The following is a 26377-nucleotide window of genomic DNA, read 5'->3' on the forward strand; positions in this document are numbered from 1 at the left end:
GAAGCTAGTTACCATTGCGTCAAAAACGAAAAACGAAAAACGAAAAAAAAAAAAAAAAAAAAAAAAAAAAAAAGGGTAAAGGGAAGGAAAAGTAAACAGCAAGAAACAGTAGAAAACAAGAAATTCACGGAAGGGAGGCACAAACAAAAAGGAAAAATCCGCATGAGATGCATGCAACGGACCAAGCCTGCGTGCGGTAGACTGTATGTTTATTTCAACAAATGGTGCTAGGACAAATTCCCCAAAGTGTGCTTTCTTTCGTCCGTAACTTGGACAGAGAAGGGGGGGGGGGGGGATGTGTGCAGAAAGAGGAGAGACGAAAGAAAGAAATGTTTCGCAAACCTGCATCATGACCAATCAAATTTCGGGTGCGTGCTCTGAACACTTATGCCTTATGGTGTTATTAAGGACAGTAAGGATAGAGCACTACACAAAGCAGAGTAGTACCTGAAGTACAAGTATCTACACATCACTGACGTCTTCTCCCTCCCTTCCATCCTAGAACGCACCCCACTGGGCGTACAGCGATAGGAATGATCTATGGAAAGAACAGTTATATGGTGCACAGATATTTCGCCATACAATTTCACCCCCCCCCCCCCTGTTTTTCCATAGATCATTCCGGTCGCTGTACATATGGGTTACGTTGCAGCAGTTCCATTTCGTCTTCCCGCCGCTAGTTAAAGAGAAAAAAAAAACCCCCTGCTCGTTCGTCTGTCTATCTGTCTGCCTGCCTGCCTCTCCTGCATCCCACCTCCTCTCCACCGCCCCCGCTTGCCTTATGATGGCCGGTGTGTAGCACTCACATGGCCCTCTCTAATCTTCCCAGGCGGTGGAAACGTCAAGTTGCAAACACGGGTACGCTCGACATCACCGTACGACACGATAGTCCCAAGGGAGGTCTTGTGATGACGATCAATATTGTTATGGTTGTCACAATTGCCGCTCCCTGGGTTCTTGAGGGGGATTATGGCTGTAGGGTCGACTCCATTTCACCCTGTCAAAGTTGTACGGGTCCAGATCTTGGATTGTAATGCAATCATCCAGAGTAGGCCGGCGCTGACGGAATAGGAGTACAATTCTTATGATTGCAAAGACATAGAGCGGGGCTAGCGCAACGGTTATGATGATGATCTATATTAAAGGTGTGCTACATAGCCGAGCAAGGCATTAATTATTGGTATCAAAAAAATTCCTGGAGAAATAGAGGGGGTTCGATAATAACACAATAATCACAGGAAAGCGGGCAAAGGAGATTTTTTTTCTTAATGTAGCACGAGCCGAATATTGATGATCGCATGATCGGAGCCACCCGGCACAGTCATGTTAGAGCCATCATCGAGTGACTTTAGACTAGGCTGAGGAATATGGCCCAACCCAAGTCTACTGCACACACCATCACTCGACCAGGTTATGTTTCGATAACAACCGCATAGACAGCTACCAAAGCCAAGAAAATTGACAGGTTTCGGGAAAATTGAAGCACTCTTGGAACGAAGAAGAATTACTATGACCTAACAGAGGAGATTGTATACATTAGTTCAAAGGCGAGTGATTGTCGTGAGTCAATTTACTCACCAGGAGCTCTAAGAGTTAAGAAGAGGTTGGTGAACCAAGAGATAATTCAAAGGCGTTGAAAAAAGGTGAGAAAGGACTCAGAATATTTTCCCTTCTTGGTTTAAGATATCCCAGATAAAAAAAATATCTCTCTACAATTCATCTTATTGATTTTATCGAGCCTTTACAGTAGAAGCACGTTTTCTCAATAGAAGTATTTCGAATTTCCCAATATGTTTCCTCAATAAAGTTTGAACACTCTTAACGGAAAGCAACAAACTTCTCAATTAGCATGAGCTAGACAAGAGGGGGAACTTTCCTCCACTAACTGGTCAGGGGTTGACCAGAGGAAATTTTTCGGTGAACAATTTTCTGACGATGTGGAATTCAGAGAGCCAAAGAATGTTTCAAAAATTTCTTCCATCGACGCCAAACAGAAACTACAAAACAGACCCCTAGTGCAAACAAGTTGCACCAATATACAGATTAGGGTTAATCGGTCCTTTCCGTCCCATTCCCGTACTTGTCCAGCCATTTGACCAGAGAAATAGACGGTAGTTATAGCTAGTCTCGACTAGGCAGCCCAAACCTCGCCCCAGGATTTTCAAGAAGCTATTCACTTCTCATTCCCGGTTTTTGACCAACGGCTTATCGTCGCGTTCGGGATGAACCCTCTTCATAAAGTCACGAGGCTAAAAATGAGGGGGCGGAATTTCCGTCGCTACTAGAACTAAAAATGTCATCTATTTGCCGCGGAGGTACGCCCAACGCCACAGAAGCCACACAGCCTCACTTATTTAAAATCTCAAATATGCAAATCTAAAGTTTTCTAGCAGCAGTAAAATGCTTATATCCAGCTGAACATTATTAAAGATCACATTGGTGGCTCGAACTAAATACACATTCAACCCCTTCACGCTGTCAAAATAGGTCACGACAACTCATGTCTGGGCACTATACTTTCCCCAGCCCCTGGTACTACATTAATAGTTCACTAATCTTCACTAGCTAGAAGTTAACATCTGGTTTTGAACTAAACTTTCTAAATACACCGCTATAGAAACGGGCGACGGAAACGTGTGTGGCCGGGTCTAGAGACCGGTCCGTGACAGGTCTGTTTTCCTCTAGATCAATGGAGTCCCTAGCTTTACTGACAGTTCGATTAGATATTTCCCTTTAGCGAGTCCACGCAAAAACAAAGCTACAAAACAGTAAGCCGAAATTCCATGGCGGTACGTTGTTTTAGTTATGTCCATCCTATAGCTCTATTTTTGCTCCGAGCGCAAAAAAAAAGATTCACTCAAGACTCCACCTGCGTTACTAGTCCCGCGGAGAACCCGCCGGAAGGCCCTTCTAACTATGGTGCGAACATGATCTTCCTGATATCTTAGAAGCATAGGAGAAACATCTGTAAGTCTTCACCCCTTGTTTACCGTACTACTAAGGAACTAGAGACCACACATATGCATCTGTGTAATCTAACTGATAATGATATACCCCAATGCGAGCAGTGAATATATTCACAGGTGCTTCTACAGCGGGGTGCGTACACGCATTCTCCCAATGGGGGTCATAGCTGAGCCGCTCGGGGGACAAACGCTGCAGTTGAAAATTTGTATCCCAAGCAATGACATAGGAAGTCAGCTGAAATTTGTCACCTTACTGAACGTCACTTTAGCAACGTCAATTCATTGGCTTGCAGCCCAATTGCTTGTGCAGGTATCTAGATATACCAATTACAAATGGGCGGCATGCCTTCAGGTCTCAGCAAGCATGAAACCGTTGTCCCTCCTCAACAGGTGGACAGCACATACTGGCATCCCCGCACAGTCCTGAACACAACTAACCCCTAGCTTTCCTCCCCATTATTATGCAATTACAATGGAGTACCCGCCCCTCCTTTAGAATTCTTCCACCCCTCTTCTCAACAACATTCAATACCCTGTCGTCCATGTACCATCCTGGTCGACGTACCTCTGTGCTTCACATGCATGCCATACCCATACCACAAAGATCAAAAGCTTCTTTAGCCTCCGGTATGGTAGCAATCCGTGATTTCCGGCGGTGTCTGCGGTTGACACCGCCAAACTGCCAACGCACATATAACACATATGTGTAGATACATAGATTCGGAGATAAATCAACCGATATTCGTTGCATACATACATATATGTCCAGGGGTAGAACAAGGCCTGACAAACGCACGGCCCCTCCTGATCTGATTGCGCCATGGGGATCAATCTACCACTATCGTCACTCTAGGCAGAAAAGTAGGCATCAAAGTCGCACAATGCGTGGACTTACCTGAGTTAGTCTTAGTTTCTTACGCCGTGGTGAAGAACCCTCGCTCTACAAGGGACTTCATGAAATGCACCACAGTGTAGGCGATATGATTCGCAGAGGGAAATATCAACTAGAGATTGGTCATATGCCAAGGTCCCATGAGGCTGTATGGAGACACTTTAGAAAAGCTCGAGCCCACTTGTAGGCAGTGCACGCAACTATCTGTACCTAGATAGCAGAGGCCATTTATCTGCATAAAACGAGACACGAGAGGCTTCGCGGGATATCCCATGAGACGACGATGACAACGACAAAGTGAGGTGGAGGCGGTGTGTATGGATTTTGGCGCTAATATTGATAAACCTTCACTGACGGCGAAGTAGAAACATTTACTAAAACAAAAAAAGTAATTCGCTCAGACCTCATGAAAGAGGCCTTGCTTGTTAGTGGGAATATCGCCGGCCTAGTATCAGGGATCTATCCCTCGCTATAGCATGGTTCGAGCCCGCAAACCCGGTTTTCAAAATTTTCAAGCCCAAATCCCACGAGCCGAGCCGAGTCAAGCTATTTCTTCGGCTCGTGATTCGTATGTAAAACTAGCCAGAGGCCTAGAACTTTGTGCCGGGGATTAGGTAGCGAACTAATGGATGGGAGTTTACTGATCAGGCAGTGGGCACAGCATTGTTAAAGAATTTCCGGAGAAGGGGTCTAAGTTCATGGGTCCGATACCCAAGAAGAAGAGGACTCCGTTGATGACACTTCGATACAGAGTGCGAGTTCCCTTCGGTCCACTCACGAAGGACACACTATGAAAAACTTCACTTACGTGTTAGCAAAAGAGAATCGAGTCACAAGTTGGATCGATCCACATACTCACTCGTAAAGCATTCTGCTCCAACGTGTTCCTTGCTCACACGTCAACACAAGCGTACCCTTGGCTTTTGCTTCTTTCTTGCAAGGTGTTAGACTTTTTTGGATGAAGAGGAAATAAGGCTCGAGCTAGATGGAGCTGTTATGTATGTACAATCTCTTTCAACGCACGGTCACAATTGATTCAACAACTCAGCCTATGTTGAAATCAGCAACAAAGATCAATTGCAATGTTACACGTAGTATACAAACGAAACGAATCAATGTCACAAAAAAACTGCAGTGTATGAGTAGATAATGGAGATTTGTGAGTGAAACGAGACGCTCGAGAAAAAATTAGAGGAACAAGCCCTCCTCTTCACTAGAACAGATAGCAATCAGTGATAATGCACATCTCCCTAAGTTCTTATGGAAAGACAATTAAGATAACCACCAGATATGCGTAAGACCTAGGAAATCGATACCGTAAAGATATACGCGCGTAGTAAACAAGATAGAGAAAAGGTGGGAAACGAAAATGACCATAACGGGGAACCATTGTACACTAAAGATGTCAACAAATATTGGGTTAAAGATGAGCGTAAAACACCTTATTAGGGTTTCATTTTGACCGTTGGTTAGTGACCGATCTGGGTACGATCAGAACAAAGGGCAATGAGATAAGTTGTTTTTGGTGATATCGTTCCGTTAATACCGAAGTAGTGGGAGTAGCAATCCCGAAATACCGCCCGTAGTTTCAGAGAAAGCAGGGTCCCAAGAGGCCACAACAACAACAAACTCAACACACTGGTATTCATGTTCTCCAGTTCTACTCGCGAAGGTTCTCCACGAGGAAGCCCCTCGTACCACAGGCGAGGATGATTGCTTCCATGACACGGTTAAAGGAAGATGCAGCCCCCTTCTCTTGAGTGAAGTGGATAACGCTTGTTCCAGTCTTTTTACTACCGCTGTAAGTTCGAATTTCACCAACGAAAGTTACCTCCTTAATGTTAAGGCCTAGAAAGTTGAAGGTTACGATTAGAGTGAGTTCTCAGAGAATAGGATAGCAGAAAAATACAGACTATTTGAGCTCAGTACTCTGGCCCTAAGGATAAGACCTCTGCGATCATCTTCCACGATCTCCAGCCCATGCGTCAGCCAATCCTTGTAGAGCTTGAGAATTTCTTTACGACACTGAAAGGCCGAGATGTTGAACTGGATAGTACGATTCGCAGGCTTGACCTTAAGAATTCTCCAGAGCCAGCTACGTTGGCCCATAACTTTCGAAAATTCGTCCTGATTCCCTGAAACATCGTTATGCTCTTCATCGCTTCTGCCAATTGAAGGAGAGGGGCAACGGCCCAAACTATCTCCTTCGCCTATTCAGGTCAGCAGAGTAATGTCTAAAGCGGAATGATAGAGTAATAGTTGATAGACTCACCAAGCATCGGATTAAATGTTTCGGTGATTCCATTGACCAACTCCTGTTCCTTCTTTGCATCACGGCTAACGAAACGACGCAGCGCATTTCCTGAACGCTTCCCAAAAGTTATCTTCTCTGTGTTTGTGGCTCCACTCGAACGATTCTCATGGGTGCTCGTAGCGCCTGTGACTTCCGAATAATTATCGCCGGGTTTGACCATATTCTTGACATCTTTGACGGTTTTCTTTCCCGTAAAAATACCTAGGAAAGATCGTTTCTTCTTGATATCTTTGTCAATTGTCCCGTCGACAGGCAAACTCGCCTCTTTCGATATCGAATTGCGGTCGCCGCTGCTTGCATTTTTATACCCATAATGTGGGTCACCTTTTTGCGCAAGGCCCTCAAACTGTACAGATATGATATTATCAGGCTTGAGTGCCTCATCCACGATACGGACGGCTTTCTCATTCTCTAGCATTTCCGACTGCGGCTTCCTAGTGGTGCTCCTAGGGCAGATATTAAGTGGCGCTACATTCATGCTTGTGGACGCAAATTCAATATCATGGCCTATCAAATGCGAAGTTCTTTGAGGATTAGGTGCAGACACATTTCGTATGTTTGCGCGGGTGAGAAGATGCTTCTGATGGTCTATCTCCTCTTGATCCAAATACTTTTTCATCAGATTTGGATGGTCCCTCGAGTTCAGTGGGAGCCCCCCCATATTTAACGGCTTACCGCCCTGCGACACAGCACGAAGCTTTTCAGCGCCGTTCATATTCGCCGATGAATCCATGAGTCGATCAAGATGTTCAATGACGGCATCAAGACAACCCTTCTTTGGGACATCGCCGTCATCCTCGGGGGTCTGTAAGGCACCCCCGCCATCATAATATTTTACACTTGAAAGCTCGGAAGGCAGGTTTGGTGACTTCCGTTTGGTCGTACCAAAGAAACTCCCAGAGTAGTCGGTTTGTGTAGATACGGTTGCACGCCCAACAGTTCCTGGAGCATTATCGTCGGAATTGGTGGCACCAGTAGCATTGCTGATATGATCGACAGTAACATCCCCGAGACTCTTAATAGTCCCAAGACTGGTGAATGAAGATCCAATGACAGAGCTATTAAAGGCTCTCTCGCAGGCCTCTTCTAGTTCTTTGCTAACTTTACGCCTCCGTTCGGCCTCCTCGTTCTCCCTCATAAACGACATACGCTCCCTTGAGGCTATCACGCCCCCAGTATTGCGAACATTGGGAACTTTGGGACCGGATAACGAAGAGCTTTCAGTGGCATATTCTCCTCTAGATTTCGGTAGCAACGCTGCAGATGGCTCTCGGAACTTTGGAGTGTCCTCTCGGTCGAAACGGCTCTCCTCATCGACCCAAACCTCTTTGTTGGTGTTATCACGAGCGACGACGAGTTTTGACCTCGATCTTCCTTTGCTACATGAACGATGATGATTGAAGCTCACATGTCGCTTGCTATGTGAATGTCTCGCAGATCTATATGCCGAAGGGCTACTGCTCATATAACTCACCAAGGAAGCTTTAGAATGATGGCCTCTTCTTCCACTGCTTCTACTAGCATGTCGCATTGGGTTGATGAGTGATGATCTAGAAGCAATGACCCTTGGATGAGAGGCCGATTTCTGGCATTTTAAATCCTCGTTATCGGCATATCGCTCGTGGGATGAATGATGTGTTGGACTCGGGTTATGATTATTGTCTTCGATGCGATCACCAAACTCGGTTGTGCGACCTTTCCCTCTTGCATGTGGGCGATAATCGCCGGTATCAGCAGTGTCATTTTGACAATACCGTGCAGCGTTACCAGAACTGTGTCGCTGGGCACGACCGGTGATGGACTTTGTGGGTTGAAGAGAAGATCCCGATTGTTGATTGAGGTCAGAATTTCCAGGGGCATGTTCGGTTCCGGGATAATTCTCAAGGTGCTGTTTCCGGTACTCGAGCAATAAAAAATAGAAAACCTTTTCCTGATTGAACCTGTTGTACCAAAACAAACATCAGAGTTAGTTTTACTCTTATCGCGAGACGCATATAATATATTATCGCAACGGTAAGGAAACTAAATTTCGATCCTCCCGTTTGCTGTCGCACGAGATGTACCACGCGCACGGCCCCCAGTCACCGGGTGCCGGCACAGAGAGCAGAAAGAACACAACATTAAGTTATATGCAGATGTGGACTGCCTTGAAATACTGAAATGAAAACGGTAATATGACCGAGGGCAAGGCAACAGTGATAATAGGGCAAATACGCAGGGTAGGGGTGAAAGAAAAGGGCAGAAATGCTCACACGTTGTTTAATAGCCTTTCAACCAAATCCCTCTCTCGAACACCTTGCCACAACGTCCCTAGGTTTTTCAGAAGCTCACGATCAATGTCTCTGCGGTTTTTTACGGGTCTTCCAATATCCTGTGGACTCGGCGGCTTAGGGCCCCTATCCATCTCGAGGCCTGTTCGTGGGTCGATAGGCGCGTGTTTCCTAACGAGTGGGTGCTTCCAAATCTGCGCCATTGCGATACGTGCTTTTGGGTCGACAGTCAACATACGCCAGATGAGATCTTGCGCTTCGATCGAAAACTCCCGAGGCATAGTGAATCGACCACGAATGACTTTATTCAACAGGTCACGAATGTTATCATCGTCAAATGGGAGAAATCCAGCCAGTAAAACAAACAAAACAATTCCACAGGACCAAATATCGGATTTTACTCCATCATACTCTTTCCCGGAGATGATCTCAGGGGACGCATAATGTGGAGACCCACATGGAGTATTTAAGAGAGACCCCTGGGGCTGTAAAGCAGCCATTCCAAAGTCCGCGATCTTGATGTTCCCATGCGCGTCAAGGAGAAGATTCTCTGGCTTAAGATCACGATGGCAGATATTGAAATGTTGGCAGTAATCTAGACCAGAAAGGATCTGGCGAAAGAACTTCATCGCCTCCGCCTCGGGAAGGCGCCCACGGCGGGTCAGGTATTCAAAGAGTTCGCCCCCCTCGATGTATTCTAGAACAAGGTAACTATGTAGCCCATTAGGAATATTCTGCATAAGTTATCACTCGAATGTTGGGATACTCACAGTTCACCACGATTTTCCCAGACATCCCATAGTCCCATTACATTATCATGGGAAATCAGTTTCATGATGATTACCTCGCGCTCTAGCCCCTGTGGCAACGAGTTGACCTGTCCATGGGCGCCCAGATTACCTCCATTATTGCCCTTGCCGACGATTTTGATAGCAACAAGCTGGCCAGTGTCACAGTGCTTAGCAAGCCTAACTCTTCCAGTGCTGCCTTTTCCCAAAGTGCGGCCAAGGATCCATGGCCCAACTTGTGCCTTGCGCTTTCGAGGCTGTTGGGACTTTGGGGTTGAAGTAGCTGCATTGGCCTTAGTGGCCGCAGGACGATTGAGGTGGTATCCCTCCGATGGGCCGCTTTCGGATTCTGGATTCCCATAGTATGAATTTTCGTCCCCTTGGTTATACCGAGGATTTGGCCTTGTATTCCTTGAAGACTGTAGCTTCGAAATGTAACGCGCGGGCGTTGGTGAGGAGTAATTATTCGTAGTGGCTGTGGTATCCTGCAATGGATGACGCATTGCCCGACCAGGGCTATTCAGACTTCCTCGGTTCTCAGAATGAGGGTCCATTGCAAAACAGCGCTCCAGATTGATATTATGCTATTACTAAAAGGCAAACGATAGTGCGTCAGTAAAGGTTAAAATAGGCACGGGAAGATTGCAAAGCTCTGGAAATATTGACATACCAGTCAAGGATCAGCCTTTTCTCGCAAAATGATCCCGAGAGTTAGGCAGGCAATGAATGGCGAACTACAGATGCCCGATTTCTGATAATCAAGGCAGCCTCCTAAAACCAGATGATCAAGTGGTTCTAGGATGTTAAAGGAAGGAAATGCTTGGATAGAGAGACAGAACGTTACTCCAGACACAGAGCCAGCGACGAATTCAGATCGAGAGATGAAGGGTAAAACGAGCGAACTAGAGCTGACACACTTTCTTACCCTCAGAAGGAATGTGATAAAAAGAGTGTAAAGAGGGAAAATAAAGGCAAATGCTAAAGAAAAGAGTCGTGAAAGATTTAATTTCTCATCACAGACTGAAGATATGTAAAGAAGAGAGGGACCGTGGGGACAAAATGTCGTGATGAAGGGAGATGAAGAGAGCGTGGGGAGGGTGAAGAAGGAAAGACAGATGGTGGAGGTGAAGTGTAGAGGAAAGGGAGAAGAAGGTGCAGAGGAAACATAGAATGTGTAACAGAAAAATCACCAAACCTACACCGAAGTCAAAGGAAGGCATGTACAATGAACGTACTACTCTTCTCCAAGGGGGCTTACAATTGGACTTGTGGAATGGACAGTTACATATCTCCCAGCAGATGCCCATGAACGCCTCCTCGTTTATCGCCTAGCAGGGAAGCTGTCGATCACCCGTTATCACCACGTGCGGAAAGGTACTGTTAAACCAAACTTGGCAAGGCGTTCATTCGTCAAATGCAGATCCCAGGTCCCCTTAATAGAGCCGCATGCCTAACCTGACGACTTAGAGAATGGTTGCTGCACCTGTACAGTACCTTGCTGCCGTTAACTTGTAAAAAAAATCACAATCAAAACCTCTTCATGTAGGCATCGTCACGTTCTAGGGCTGACATCCATAACGAATCACTGCATACGCCGAAAACACAGTCAAAGCTACCGCCGTGTACTACAATGTATCGTGTCTTGGCCCTTCCCTCTCTACCTTCAAGCACAAAAATATCATTCTCAGTGGGTAGTATTTTGGAACAAGCGAGGTCCTAGCAAGGCACAATAAGTACCCTAGGCTTCTCACTTGGAAACTCCAGCGCCAATGCAACCTAAACAGGACGCAAATGTTGCGAGTCAGAATCATGTGCAAATGGTTTAATGCCAATTTATAATATTGATTTTGATTTTGTATCCATTGTGTAATCTTACAGTACATCTCATCGTCGATAAGACCCGGCCTCCGGTTGACATCCCACACCAATAAACGAGAAAAAAGGTATAAAAACAATACCTTTGAATGAAAAGAAAAGAAAGAAAAAATGAGAGAAAACCAGTCCCAACCAATCCCGATATAAAGCACAGCAACACCACTAAATCACTTCCTCCACATTGCCTTGTTGGTCGTAAGAACGTACCCCCCCCCCCCTTCTCCCCACACGACCGGCTTAATAGAAGTAAAAATATCCCCAGAGCCAGATTATGAGACCCTTAATAGTAACACACCAAAAAGATAAAGATGCAAGGAAAAATGAACCAAAAAAGAAACCCCGCCCAAGAAAACACCTATATCAAAACAAATGCCGAGCAAATAACCCCAGCTGCCTTAAGTTTTCAGTTTAAAAAAAAGGAACCAACAAAGGAAACAAACACCGACTCGCTGCAGAAAATGCCATCAAATAACAAATACACTAACGACCATAGTGCACCACGTCCCCTCTCCAATGAACAAAAGAGAAAAAAAGTAGATGTGCAATGAATATATCTCAGTATAAAACATGAATGGTATAGTAGATAAAAGAGATAGTTTACAGTCCCCATTGATTGAGGCTTATGAAGTACTACCGCTCGAGCTTAATCGAGGCAGCACTGGGATTTGACTGTTGTACGTGGTTGCTGCTCAAAACTCTTGAACTGCTTGGGGAACTTGAAGGCGATTGCTTTGAGTCCTGATCCCGTGGATTTGTGTTATTCTGGGCATCTGCCTTTCCGCAGCCTTTCACAAGACGATGTCTCTATAATTCCAATTAGTATTCTGATACTTTATATATTGTTAAAGAATTGTATCCTTACCTTAAGAGCATCTTTTCTGCTGAAGCTTTTTTCGCAGTTACTGCAAGGGAAAGGCTTTACTGCTAGATGTATCCTCTTGTGTCTTTTTAAGTCATGGTTTCTGTTGAAACTCTGTGGGCACTGATCGCACTTGTAAGGTCTCTCGGCCTGTTGTTGCTGTTGATGATGATGGTGTGACATCATTGCGTGTGGATGACCAGCCAGCATACCTCCAGGACCCATAACCTGACCACCCATTCCCGGAAGAGAGGGATAGCTTGATTTAAAGTTGGGTTGAAGTGGAATGAGCGGGGGGTAGTGAGGAGTTTGGAATGGTCGACCAGCCGATGGGGGGCCCGACATTTGAATTGGCGGAGATGTCGTATACGAAGGGCTATGCTGTTGGCCGTAGTATGATTGAGAGGGTGCGGGAGGTGGTAGCGAGCCCTGTGGGGAATAAGGGTCTTGGGGCTGAGACTGACTATTTATTGGCGGGTGTGATGCGGAGCCAGCTGATGCATAAGCAGCGGGATAACTGTGAACGCCCGGACCTTGACCTATCGATGGCAGGCCTGATCCCGCTGAGGCAGAAATTGGGTGCACACCAGCTCCCGTTGTCATAGGCATTCCGCCTGAGAAAGACGAGGCTGTACTTTCGTAGTGCGTTGACTGGGGAACTAGTTCACCAGTTGCGGGGCTAGAAGGTCTACTATTTCCTCTATTGATAGAAAGAGGCCCACCATTACCGGAAAATCCTCTCATACCACCAAAGCTAGAATTTGGTGCATTTGAAGAGTAAGATGGATTCGCAGGCGCTGAGTTGTATCCATAAGATGCAGTGTTCGAAGGCGAAGTCCAATACCCGCCAACTGACCCGACAGGTGAAAATGAAGCCATGGTTGATACCGTGCCAACACTGCTTGCCCCACTACTCATTGGGCTTGTCATCTCATTTGGTCCAACCGGAGGTGGTGTCAAGACACTTGTAAAGGATGAGAAGGGCGGTCGAGTTGTGCTCAAATGGAACTGGGGGAGTGGGTGCTGTTGTCTTCGCGCAGCAAGCCCAGATGTGGACAAGATGTTCGACCCACTCTCATGGGTACTCATTAATGAGGAAGCTTGTGCTAGTGTTACCGCCACGTTGGAGTATTCTTCACGAGAGCCTTGTTGTGAAAAGGGTCTTGCGTCTGCGTCACTGGTGTTTGGTGGAGTAGGAAGGGTCCTAGTTGTCGAAGATGTAAGAGTATAAGGCGTTGACTGAGGAAGGTATGAGATGGAGTTTGGAGGAGATGTATTAGATATTAATGAAGGAGCCAAGACTGAGTGAGATGAACCCGCAGTTGAAGAAGCCCCTGTAGAACCTCCCCAATAATGGGCTTGTTGGCCCTGGGAGGGATCCAGGGAGGGCAACGAGTACTTGTCTGCCGTGCTAAGGGTCGGCGATGGATATGCTGACTGAGGAGTGGGTGGTATAAAGAGTTGAGGAGGGTAAAAGTTGTCCCGTGGGAACGGGGGAAAGCTGAGGGTCGCCGTGGTGAAGGTTGTTTAGAGTAAGCCCTTAGAAGGGATTTTGTAGGTTGAGTATACTGAGGCGAATTCTCTCAAAGTATACTGCGTAATGTGCAAATGCTGTTATCCTAGGTAGGCGCGGGGGGAGTTGGTGTTGTATATGTGCCAGCGAAATATAATGAGACACCTTTTTAAATCGTGCAACAGCCTGTCAGGTCAGGTCAGTTATATGTTATGTTGCACATTGGGGGGAGAATATTGAAAGACAGCGGTACAACCCGCCAGATTGGTAAGGGCGTCAAGCAGGGAGGTGCTGGATGGTAAACTACCTAATGATAATGGGCGGCTGTATGTATTGAATAGATTTGACTGTTTAGCAATCGAAGTTGGATAGCGTTGGATAGTTGAATTATTTGGAATAGTTGGAATGGAATAGTTGGAATGTGATGAATAGTAGGTGAAATAGTAGCAGTTGAAATGGTTGAAGAAGTAAAATGAGAAGAGGTAGAATTGGTATATAGTAATTGTTGATGTTTGACCCGAAGAGAGCAAGAGGCCGACGATCACCACGTTTCTTCCCTGCCGTGAGCAAGCCCTTTGGTGAGTGATCTACAAGAAAGAAAGCAACGGGCCCGAAGGTATGGTATCGAGACAGGAACCACTCCTCTTTTTTTTTGTTAAACGAGAAACCTCTGCAAACTTGGGGTAACGCAGGAGGGTTTATTCAGCCAAGGTTCTTTGCAGAAGTAATTGAAAGGGCTGAATTGAAGGCTTTATGATGGCTGTCGGGAATGGCTGGAGAAAAACGTGTCCAAGAGCGCCTCTGAGGAGATATATACGTCAAGTGAACAAAACTTGATGTGGGCGAAGAGATACAAAGTAGGGGCAAGAAACAGAGGGTGGGAAATATCGAACGTAAAAAGCAAAATAAGCAAAATTATGGTAAAGCTGACAGGCCGCGCGCGGCGGTAGTATTTTTTTTTTCTTCCCACGAAGCGCAATTATTCTTGCAAATCCTCTGCCCTTCTCCCTCACACTTTCTTCGCTCGAAAGATATGCGTAGAAAGCTACCCCCCTCCCCAGGTAATGCACCTCCTTCTATCAAGACAGAAAAAGTCTTAGCTTAAAGCGGGCTGGAGGGAAAGGCTGCAGAGACAGGGGGATTGCAACTGGATCTCAAAATCGAGAGACCAGGGTTGGGGGGCAAAAAAAAAAAAAAAAAAAAGAGGAGGAGGAGACGGCTTGGTCTTCCCCCTGGCCTTTGCCGTAGCGTCTCGGCTTGAATTGACTTGTGAAGTGAGACAACAGCCCGAATGGAGCGGTATTGGGTTCACGGGTCGCACTGGCGCGTCTTGAACACACCGCAAAAGCACCAGGACAGGCAGCAAAGCAGATGATTGATGTTGATACTTGATGGGAACAGCCGAGTCGCGTGGATCCCAATCAATATCTGGATATAACTATCCCAGTAGTTGATCAATGATCCAATTGAGGGTCAGACTGCTCTTGATGGTCAGAGATCTATATGATCTAAACGAAAGGATGTGATGTATGGAATTGGATACTATAATAGATAGAGATATAAGATGAAGGATATATGTACCTTTTCTTAACAGCAGGAGTGGGGGCATGTTAAATTATTAGATCGAAGCTGCACATGGAAATAAAACATAAAAATTTGATAAGGGCTGAGCGGAAACAAAAAGTAAAATCTCACGAAGCGTAAAGGACAAATGGTCAACTACACATGCCCATCCACACCACGTCTGATAATCAAAGGCAGGAGCATGATGATTGACAGAACAGGATGGGACGAAAGACAGAAACATTTGTCTGTATCCATTTCACAGTGACGTTAACTATTGTTAGTACCCCAGTTAGTATTTGAGTTTCTCGCCCCCCATAAAACAAACAATATGCCGATATCAGAAGAATTAAACTCTTCAAGAGTCCTTGACGGATAGGAAAGGGGCACCCCACCAACATGTTCAAATCTAGGCCCCTCATTCCCAGTCCATTCACCTGCGTGCGATGCGCAGATGCGAAGGCAAGGTGGCCGAGAGGAGCAGGGACGTACCGCTTGCGGAGTCCCTGGCTATGCGAGATTGGGTATGGCGGCGTGAATTAGGTTACTGGGATGGGCAGTGATTGGTGGTCAACAGTCGGAGGGGGGGGGAAGGGTGGCCACTGCTCGATGGCTGTGAGACTGCATGTCTCACGCTCTAGACGAGGGTAACTAAGGCAAAGTACTCTACACAACGTGGACGTGGTGTGCCTCTTTCTCCAGAGTTTGTGCTTGTGAAACGTCCACATGCTGTGCGATTTCTTTCTTTGGACTATTCATCTTAAGCACACAACCATAACCTAAGTCATGGACCTTTCAGTCTTCGAGGGAGAAGATTTTTATTTCTCAGCATGCACAACTCGTCCAATTAAACAAACATTGGCCAACATATCTCAGTGCAGACCACGATGGGTCTTACCTTTGTTCTTTGTTTCCGTGCATATCGACTTGTAGGTACAAACCTTTTCGTGGCCGCGAATTGGATAAATCTTTTCCCAATTGGAAGCTCGCTTATACGCATGCAAAATTTCTTTCTTAGAAAAAGCTGAGACATTCATCGATGAAAATTATGTCTCTGTTTGCTTTTTTTTCGTTACTTCCCCGCTTTGATTGGACAAACAACCGAAAAAGATAGTTCCTTTTGCCTGGGTACCTCCCGGCCTCCCCGACGGCCAAATCACGGATGCGCGCTGAACTGCTGGGGTCCCTCATCAAATAGATCCATATCCAGATCCGCCGTAACGCACCCGCTGCTGCTGCCCCACTTCTTCTTCCCCCAGGTCGTTTTCCGCAAACGGGTTTGGGTGCCACGCATAAACCACGCGAATGACAGTGTCAAAAAAATCCAGTGGACGCTGTGCCCGGAGGGAAAAAGAAATAACCGGCCTGTACTCGTAGCTTTATAGCGTTTCCGAACACGACCAATATTGCATGACATACAAAAAGGTGGGTTTGGCGCTTTTTCGTATGTCATGCAATATTGGTCGTGTTCGGAAACGCTATAAAGCTACGAGTAGTTGATCTTACAGATGGGGTGATAGACAACACAGGAAGCTGACTAGAGATATCGTTTGATAATGTTTAGCTACTATTTCGAGTTCCAGATCTCCCAAACGGGGAAGACCGGACCTAATGAATTCCCGTGCAGTAGAACTCTGTTTGCAGAGCTGCTTTCCTCTTTGGGGTTTGTAAAGAACAGTAAATTACTTACTTTATGTCTGATGGGAACATCTAGACCAATGTTGTTCTAGGCGCGATAGGATAAACGGTTGATTCACATGGACTTGTGTGCAACTATTGGAACAAAGGCTATAAAACGTCGCCTGAAAGCAGATCGTCTCGATTAAGCGAATTAATTCAAGACAAGGGTCTGATTGTGAATTCAACGTTGGGAAAGGGGGTTCAGTACGACTAGCAAAAAGTAAAACACCAGTGTCTGATAGATACCGTCCCAGAAATGCTATGGAAAGCGAGTTCTTGGGCCCATCACGAACGAAAGTAGAAATGTTGTACGGCATCTTCGACCCGGCAGGCAGGTTCACCGGTGGGTATCTACCCGGAACATGTTGATACCGTGTGGTTGCCAGCCTACATAACTGTTCTCGGGACAGCTGGCGGCTGTACGAGGGCTGTGAGATTTCTGGGGTCAAGTATATCCAATTAGGGTAGATACGTACTCTTAGACATCGTATGCAGCAGCCAGATTCTACGGATAGCCCACGATCACGATTTTGTCGACCATGGTGTTGTTCCTTCTGCTACAACCCCCCTATGATGAACTTTGAAGGCGCCATGTCCTCCCAAGCCGCCCGGAAGCCGACCATGTAGCGACATCTGAGACAATGTCTCACAGCTTCAATGGTGGCTATAAATGTTCCAAATGGGATTAGTAACTTTGATTGTTGGTGAACATCATCCCAACTACCTGGTGCAAGGGAAAAGCCGAACGCCCCCGAAAGCTTCGATACTGCCCCCTCCCATTTCTATTCCCCGGCCTCCGACATGCACAAATCAAAATTATTCGGCAATTTAGAAAGTGGTGTAGCATCTCTCGACCCGATACGTTTTGAAGGCGGTTCAAACCGAGGGATTGCGACAGACCGCTCCAAGCCACCAATCCCATCACTGCGGCTCACATCCTTGTCCAACAATGTCTTCCCGCGTAGAGCATATTGTTAATACTTTTGTCATTGTAGGAATACGACATATTTTTCGCCACAGACAAAATGGGCGTCTAAAAACGACGAACTGTATCAACTGTTGCTTGTAATTGTTGCACTTCGGCCCCACGAACCAAAAACACTGATAGCATCGATAACACCGATTATCCCCTAAGGGCCATAACAATACTGGCCAGGTATAATAATATGTGTATAATATTATATTAGCAGTATTATAATGAAGACTTGTGTCATCAGCTTCTGGCAGAGGATAATCATTCCAAATACTGATATCCTCAACGCTTTCGTCAGTTGGTTTGGAGGGCTGAAAAGGCCAGGGCCCAATGCTTCGTTACCACCATAGCTCTGACATCTTCAGAGCCCAGGTACGTACATATACGCGCGTGAAACTTCGGTGGACCCCACCTTCACTTACGCCATAACCCCCACATAAAGCGATATGGCGGTACTTGGGCGCGAGGGTAAGGACGTCAAAGTTAGTTTTTTCCCAATGGAGTAGACTTTGGCCGCTTAAATTGAGTCCCTAGTCCTATTTCATACCCAAGGGGGCTGAATTAAACTACCCCAAACCTTTGGCACTGACAGTACTCTGTTAATCCCACGTGGCTCTCGACGGGTGCCCTCCGTAAGATGTGTATCCAGTCTGTAGGTAACGAACGTCTGGGATCACATTCTGACGGTTACCATCGTCCTGAACCCAGTGGTAAGAATGCACATGTACAAGATGATGTGATGCTAGATCAATGATCTTGATCACCTGGCACAGACCGCAATTACCTTAAGCCAACTGTTCAGACTCCTATTGATTCCATTAGGCAATTACATCAGAATAGTAGGTGGATAAGTATTCTCCATTCAAGATGGGTTAGCCCTACATTAATTTCTGCAATTATCATTAGCATAATTGAATCTATAGGCTATAGCGCTCCTAAACATCGTGAACATCGGGCCCTGTGTGTGCGGAACCTTCAAAAGAGGGGGCATTATCAAGTTGGATGGTCTTAGTTCGTGGTATGACATTTGTCTTCCTCTTCGGCTAGCGGTTACAGAAAGTACACGGTGCAGTTTAATTCTCTCATGACGAACTTTACATGGGGTGCCCGGACTGGAAAATTTTCTATCATGATAGTTTTGGGTAGATCTAAGCGTGTGGCAAATTTTCCGAGATTTCTGATATCTTTTTCCTGCACCAGCGACGGACGACATCGGCGGTGTCAACCCCGACAATTACGAAACCTATAGCAGGCTTTTGATTCTGGCCTCGAACGTGCAATACCTACGCCATGATGAGTCCCTGCAGTCTTTCCAGTGTAATGTCTAAGTGTCAGTTAATAAGATAGGTGTGAGGATATGTATGATCGATCATTCACCGATGCTACATAGGTTTCTAGAGTACTATCAGTACCACCTACGTGACCTGGTGGTGCCAACCGTAAGGAATTGTCAGGGATTGGCTGATCCATAGACCACTCGATCTGATTCGCCCCTCTATCTCCTCATAAGGGCCCAACAGCACAGCCGAGGGTCTAGATCAACACCGCATACTGTGGGGCCGATGGTCCCAAGGCTACGGTTAAATTAAGCATTGACAATTCTATGTCTCGCTGATAAACAATTCATCTTCCCCAGTGGGTCCAATAAGGGCGATAGTTAACAACCTGACGATATTGGCTCGGGTATGGTCCTGAAGAAATTCCTCTTTCATTGGGGAATATGATTTCTTGTTTGAAAAGCGATTATATATATTAGGAAGGTCCCAATGTGCCAGTTGCGATAGTTTCTTTGCAGAATTTGGGTTTTTCGGACCTTTCTTGACAAGAATGCGGGCTGCAGACTGCAGACTGCACTGCCCGACCGTTTGCTGTTCTTTTTTTTTTTTCCCTTTAGGTACCCCTCCCTCAAATATTTAGTCGGTAAAACAACGTGGCCTAGAATCCAGATCTCCGCGCGGAGAGGACTGGAGAAAGGTGGAAGCGAAGACAAAAAGGCCCTACTCTAGAAGGCCACGCGGAAGGGTTGACTTGCAGATGCCACATATGCGCCTCGGCATTTTCTGCTCCCTGAAGTTGTGAACCCTTGCCTAGCTTCCCCGGTCTAAATCATATGTGGTTAGCATTCAAGCGGGAAGCCGCTGGTTCAGATGTGCGCCAACGTCGCATCTTCAACGACTGAGCGTGAGGATGGGGGAATTCTCGACTTTCTCGACGGGGAAGCTGGAGGGGAGCAAAACACGACAGACACATACATCATGCAGGCTTCGGCCAGAATACCGCGATACCGCTGAAAGTAGGGTTTATTCGGAAAAATAATTTTGCGCATTGGTACATACTCTGCTCTTATGTGGTACAATCGCGATTTTTCCCTATCTGGCCGCATTGGAAAGAAATCCAATTGAATCATAATCATATTCAACGAAGATAGAAAAACAGTCTGTGTACGTGTGGTTTTTGTCGTCACTGAGCGGGCATGAAACCAAACTTGCCTTCTGAAATCCCACCAGGCAACTCGAGTCGAAAGGCCCCACTCTGTCCTGTCCACCGTTTTGTCGCAATTCATGGGGGCTGGGACCCATAAAAGACAAGATTGAAAGCTTGGTGCCAGGTTTCTGGCGATCTTGTTTAAATTTGTAAAAAGAATCCCGGTGGCGATCTTCCTGGGATCATTCCTCCCCCTTCAACCTCTGGGATTTGATTGACATTTCAATTTGCAACCTCATTTGAGGTTTCGTTGCCCTATTTTTACTTTTTCTTTTTGTCTTGCCGGCCGACAATTAACAGACTGCTAACTACTGCAGGTACTGTTATGTACCGGTCCTTTTCAGAGGGAAAAACAGGTAGTGCCATGAGGGAAGGATAGCCGGGTGGCCATGCTGAATTATTGATTCCGGGCAGTACCTATATTTTCTCCAAGTAAAGGTCAGAAGTTTTTATTCTTCTAACCCCTTGTTCCCCTCAAGATCAAGCCAATACGTACATTATATAGTTCTAGGACATAAATCATCGTATGGGGCGGCGTAGCAACGGGTTTCGACACCTCACGCCCCATCATGACTACCCACCCAGCAACCACAATTGACCCTTTGGAGAGCTGTTTTTTTGTATAGTTGTTCAATAGTAGCTAAATAAAGATAATTGGACATTCAATATCTTGTATACCAACCCCTTGCCTTTATCCCTTGGACGGATGAAAGTTGTCAAATTCGCGACTACACTCTTTCAGCTATCACTAGCCTGATGTAGTAGTTATTGGAAATTCTTGATTGGCTCTGTTGTTGTTGCCAACCGTAAAAAGCAAGATAATTCCCTTACTAAGTTGTGCACGGTCCAGGTCGCGAATTTGACAACTTTCATCCGTCCAAGGGATAACAGCTCTATTCTCCTAGGCATGCTCTCAACTAGCTACCAAATCTCTAGAGAATAAATCATCAGGTAACAGTTCCCAGCAATGAATTAGACCTTCCTCCACAAGGGGCTTCAATACTTAAGGTGATCTAGTATCATATCCCAAATGGGGTAGTGTTGATGGTAAAGCTTCTTGAGATGTACTCAAACATGTTCAATGGGATTTAAGTCAGGGGAATAGGTAAGCTAGTCCTCCAGAACATCTACCCCACACTCCTCCAACCGCTGAGTTGTAAGGGTTGTGGTGTATACCTTTACAAACTTAATAGTTGTAGGAGCATGGGGTACACTGTCTCTGGGCACCATCAATAATTATAAAAAAAATTTGTGGTCAGGCATTGCAGTCAGGCGTTGCGGCGTTGCGACCTCACCTTCCGATGATTTATGGCATCGCGCTGTACATACATGTAGAGATATTTGCTCTACTGGTGAGCGCAGTTTCCCCCAGAAATCAAGTCTCAGTAATTAAGATCAGCCCTTTCAGTCCTTAGCTACCAAAAATGTACTGCGCAGCAACTATTTTAGGCAACCTAATCCAACTAACCTTCGGTAGATAAAGCTTTTAGAGCAGCCCAACACGCGGTTCCTGTTGGCTGGTGTTGAGATTTAAGCGATGGTTCAAACGGTAACTTCCGCGAGCCGCTGATGTGTAACGTAATTTGTGACACCAGCTGAGAGTGCTGTTTACCAGTTAGAGAGAGAGGGGAGCACAGAGGATGCCCCCACCAGGCAAATGGTTTATCTCTCTCCCTCACTCTCCATATGAAGCAACCATAAACTGGGCCGTAATCTTGCATGAGGCAGCAAGTATGTATGGCGAATCAGGAATACGCTAGGGCAGATTCACAGGGCCCATTGGAATGGATCCAGATTGAGATTCGAGCGCGAGCAGTCTCTAAACCCATGTAGTTATCCACTCTCCAACTGCATACCTCCTCATGTATTGCGGTATCTCGCTGTGGTCTGAGTGCGAAGCTAGAGTCGCCTTGAGTGTAGTCTCTGTTACTGTTCAACGGTCCTGTAACTCCGCGATAGCCACTTGAGTTCCGCCTACGGGACAGAGCTAGAGATCAAAGTCTCAGTCTCAAGAAACCCCATAAATAAAACCAACACAGCCTGTAAACCATTTACATAGGCAGGTACCTACATACCGTAACAAACATACATACATACATAGGTAGTAGAAACAGCAATAATTTGGAATGATTCTCTGACTTGAGTTGTTTGCGCAGTTGATCAATCAATTTCCCCTAAATGACTCACTTGGTCATTCGACGAATGTCTTTCTTTACAGCTACAGTTACCATTTATGTAAACATCTGAGATCTTACAGTCCACACGGCATGTGCAACGTGTGACTAAAAAAGCCCTTGGCCTTCTGGGGGGTGCTATTAAAGGGATTATCATGGGCTCACATGACCTGCGCTGATGCGCTAGGAGGCTGTCCCGCAAAACCTAAAAGATAAGCTTGAACCTCTGGCTACACAATATACACTGAAATGAGCATAACCTACATGACATGAGCAACAACCAGTGTCAACCACAGCCGGTGAAATGGAGAAGACAACTCGAAAACACAGATCGAGATGGAAAGAAAGAAAGAAGAAAAAAACTGGGGAAGAGAGATAGAGAAAGTTTTAGCCTTGTTTCCTCTAGTGCATCGAGATATTCTAAGATAGTCACGCAGTGCAGCCATTGGGATGTAGGGCAAGCTTTATTGCTCTACAGCTTGCGGTAGAAATATGGGAGGAGTTCTATTGGCTTGCCCAGCCACAGAAACCCTGTTTTTAGACCCCTGTTTCTACAATAATTTTACCTCTCGCTGTACCGCAGTTAGCACTAAATATAGACATTCTTTCATGTCATATTAAACTCCACTGCTAAGATTAACTGCGATCATAGTTAATCACTCGGGTAGACTTTCTGTCTGTTCAAGGGCAGCGTAAAGATCTAGATGCAAACTGGGCACTGCATGTATTAGCTCGAAACTTGTGCTTCCTAACCGCTCTTAGTCCGGGTCATCGAATTTCCGTCCCGCAGTATGTCAGCCTCTTTGTTGCTTCCCACGGTGTTCCTTAGAGGAGTAGGGAAAATTGAGGGGGGGTGCTTTGATAGTTTTGCTTTCTTTTTGGTTGGTTAATTGTTACTGTTTCGAAAACATCAATTGGGAGTAGAGTAGTCCTGGCTCAATGACACGGTGACAGCAGTCCGATCTGCTATGTCAAACTGTACTGTGCTAGCTCAGCTCTGCGGAGTTCAGTCCGCACGTATGTAATTGTCAAGTTGCTGCTTCCATGATGGTGACCACTGTGTAACAGGGGTGTCGGTTGAGCACAATGGAAGATCTCCATGTAGACATATGTAGTATGTAATAGTAGAGTGGAAGTAGAGTATAAAGACACACTAAGAGGTCAAGATAGAGTATGTTCATACATACATACATACGCGATATTGTTCGCGTGATAGAGTGGCAGCAGTAGCGAGTGCACAGACACTCCTCCCCCCCCCCCCATCTCTCGCCTTGGCCTTTCCCATCCATCGAATTCTCTTCTGATTCTCAGGAAGAAGTCACCCCATCACCCCCAACTGGGCATAGCTGTCGACATGTTCCAGCCAAGCAGGCTCAGTTGATCAGTTCAGTCCAGTTCAGTTCACCTCAATCTCAGCCTTGCGAACAGGACAAGCCCGAAGCTGTATCGTACAGCATACCTACCTCCCACAACTATTACCTTAGGAGACTTAGTCTACCTCAGCGTATATACATAAACGGTTTGGACACTAGACAGACAGGTATCTTACCGTCCTCCTTCGCATCACAATAACCCTAGCGTGACATTTGTAACACCCATCACTCTCTAGCCGGAAATCACCTGAACCTGAATGCGGGGCAGGCAGGGCAAGACATGGTACACTAATTTAGTCACCAGAAGGCAAATCACAGGCCCGGAGGAATTTCAACCCGACTCCCTATTCCTCTACTACCTCGTCTTACCATCTACCTCTTGTCTTCTTGCCTCTTACTCTAGCAGTTAGCTCTATGGGCATGGATGGATGGATGGGTGGATGGAATGGGGATGGGGGATGGGGGATGGGGATGCGGGTCTTTTAGGAATTCCTGTGAATTTCGTGATTGATCCATCAATCGATTCTGTGCATCACGTCACGTCGCACTCGGAATTCTCTTTCATCCTCGAAAATCTATCTGATCAAACAAGAAAAATAAAACAATAAAAAAACCTAGACAGAGGAGGAAAAAATAAAATAAAATAAAATAAAAAAACTCGGTCCACCGCCAACCATGGCCACCACCAGTTTTAATACGGGTTTCCTCTTACAGATGCCGTTTCTTTCTCTCCCGGTGGGTGATATAGTCAGTACTCTAACAAAAGCAACTTGGTTTTGCTGGGCATGATCAGATGGGCGATACCGGATAAGGACTGGGTACCATAACTGAAAGAGCGGACAATACCCTATTGTCAATGCAAGAGAGAGGGGAAAAAAAAACCTGTAAGACGGAGTTAGGAACTCACCTTACTCATGCTCATTCAATTATGGTACTACATATGCTGTTTCTAAGACACTCAAAATCAGGATTACAATAAACAACAGCAACAGCAACAGCATCATGCCATGCCATGCACATGTAAATATATATCTACACTACATATGCGCATTCCGGTATATTTTTCAACTACATATTATTAAAGAAGCGCTTAGCCGTGGAAAAAGAAGAATCAGTGACTCGAATCCACAACATTATTGGCTGAACCGTCTCTTAGGAATTCCCAAAGATCAACCCTCCGTTTTAATCAATCGTGTTGAAATAAAATTCCCGCTCCTCCTGCGTAATGTCTCACTTCGATATATGAGACAGAAAGAAAAGTATCAAAAGGAAAGGGGAAGCAACAATATCCCTACTTGTCAATTTCCAACAGCATAGCTAGCTACAGTGCTGTACCTAGCCGTTAACCTCTGCCCTGGCGGGTAAGCAGGGATTCAGACACCTAACCCTAGTTACTCTGCTCTGCAAACACGGCATCTACTTATTGCTTTCTCCTGAAATATATCGCGAAATAGGGGCGAGAACTATGGAACTCGTCATAGGGCTACATTTGCAACCACCACTGAGATGTGGGTAACCGCTCTAATCCGTATTGAGTATGAGCTATGTATGTAAATATTAATGCTTCAAGGGATAATGAATCGCACGTCCCCTCATGATTGACTGTAGTACCTGCCCCTTGACACGAGCCTAGTAGGTACAACTGCTGAGCAGATGTCATTATGACTTGTGTAAAGTTGTTCTCTCCCTCCTGTGCCCCAATCGACATAATAACAGTAGGTAATTTACATGTATACATGTATGTATGCAATGTAAGTACATGTACTCTACTCTAGTTAGCACATATTGTACTCAAACTATAATAATAATACTTACCACACACGCCTTCCCGCGGTGCTGCAATTGCAATGATAGGAGAGTCCGGCACCGTCAATTGTTATCGTAATTTGCATTCCCCCCCGGTTTAACGTGTCCGTGCACCATCATCTTTGAAGAATATAACGGTATGATCATCTTAGGATCATTGGTCTTAAGATTCTCATTTAGGAGATTTTCAATCATGGGTCATCTGTCTCGGCCAGACTCGGTAAAACTGGGTTTTTTGGAGCTAGTACGCTTTTAGTCAGCAATACATCAATCAGGCTCAAATCAAAGCTGCAAGCTTAAGCAAGGCCCGGGAGTTGCCTTCTGCTTGCTGCTGAGGCCAGTTTTAAAGATAGATAGGTACGGGCTGCGGTGGTAAGGTACTCGCGTCAGGGAAAAAGAACCAGAACATGCAAGTGAGAAAGCAGGGATTATTTGTATGGAGTGGCGCTGAGCTGCCATACAAACTAGGCATTTGCATGTTCTGGTTCTTTATCCTAGACGCGAGTACTGGGTCTCGAGACATGGATGCATAATCTGTCTGTTTTTTTACTCTACCCTGGAGCAGAGTGTCCTGGTTAGCTAGTCCTATACCTGATCGCATTCGAGGTTGCCAAGCGTCGTTAATATTGCATGGGGGGATATCTAAGATTATCATATCATAGGTACATGCGAAGAAAAGGCACGGCGCGCTAGTTTACCCCGGATTTCAAGAAACTGGTGCTGCTTGCTGCATGCAGTGCGCAAAATTGGGGTGTCGCTGCTCGTTCTGATTGACGAGGGAAATACACCAGGGTAAAAGGAGGAGGCAAAGAGAGGGAGAAGGTGGGGGAAAGACTATCATTGTTTC

At 45.8% G+C, this 26377-nt stretch overlaps 4 protein-coding genes across 4 annotated transcripts; 1 reads left to right on the top strand and 3 right to left on the bottom strand.

Annotated features, from left to right (window-relative positions):
* Positions 1–5518: 5518 nt before the first annotated feature.
* LAJ45_02384 (uncharacterized protein) lies at positions 5519–9784 on the bottom strand (the record flags this gene model as incomplete). The annotated part of the gene is made up of 5 exons (XM_046111975.1): positions 5519–5706; positions 5772–6068; positions 6131–8112; positions 8425–9153; positions 9213–9784. 5 exons carry the CDS (start codon positions 9782–9784, stop codon positions 5519–5521), a joined length of 3768 nt encoding a protein of 1255 aa, XP_045974875.1.
* A 1951-nt stretch (positions 9785–11735) lies between these two features.
* On the bottom strand, positions 11736–13053 carry LAJ45_02385 (uncharacterized protein; the record flags this gene model as incomplete). Its single annotated transcript, XM_046111976.1, has 2 exons — positions 11736–11909; positions 11968–13053. 2 exons carry the CDS (start codon positions 13051–13053, stop codon positions 11736–11738), a joined length of 1260 nt encoding a protein of 419 aa, XP_045974876.1.
* Positions 12279–12569, top strand: LAJ45_02386 (uncharacterized protein; the record flags this gene model as incomplete). Its single annotated transcript, XM_046111977.1, has 1 exon — positions 12279–12569. The coding sequence occupies one exon, from the start codon at positions 12279–12281 to the stop codon at positions 12567–12569; it is 291 nt and encodes a 96-aa protein (XP_045974877.1).
* Positions 13054–19628: 6575 nt separating the features above from the next.
* On the bottom strand, positions 19629–20019 carry LAJ45_02387 (uncharacterized protein; the record flags this gene model as incomplete). Its single annotated transcript, XM_046111978.1, has 2 exons — positions 19629–19794; positions 19946–20019. The coding sequence occupies 2 exons, from the start codon at positions 20017–20019 to the stop codon at positions 19629–19631; spliced, it is 240 nt and encodes a 79-aa protein (XP_045974878.1).
* Between the last annotated feature and the right edge of the window lie 6358 nt (positions 20020–26377).

The sequence above is a fragment of the Morchella importuna genome, assembly GCF_003444635.1.
Source record: "Morchella importuna strain M04M26 chromosome Unknown Morimp01GS004, whole genome shotgun sequence".
Lineage (NCBI taxonomy): Eukaryota > Fungi > Ascomycota > Pezizomycetes > Pezizales > Morchellaceae > Morchella > Morchella importuna.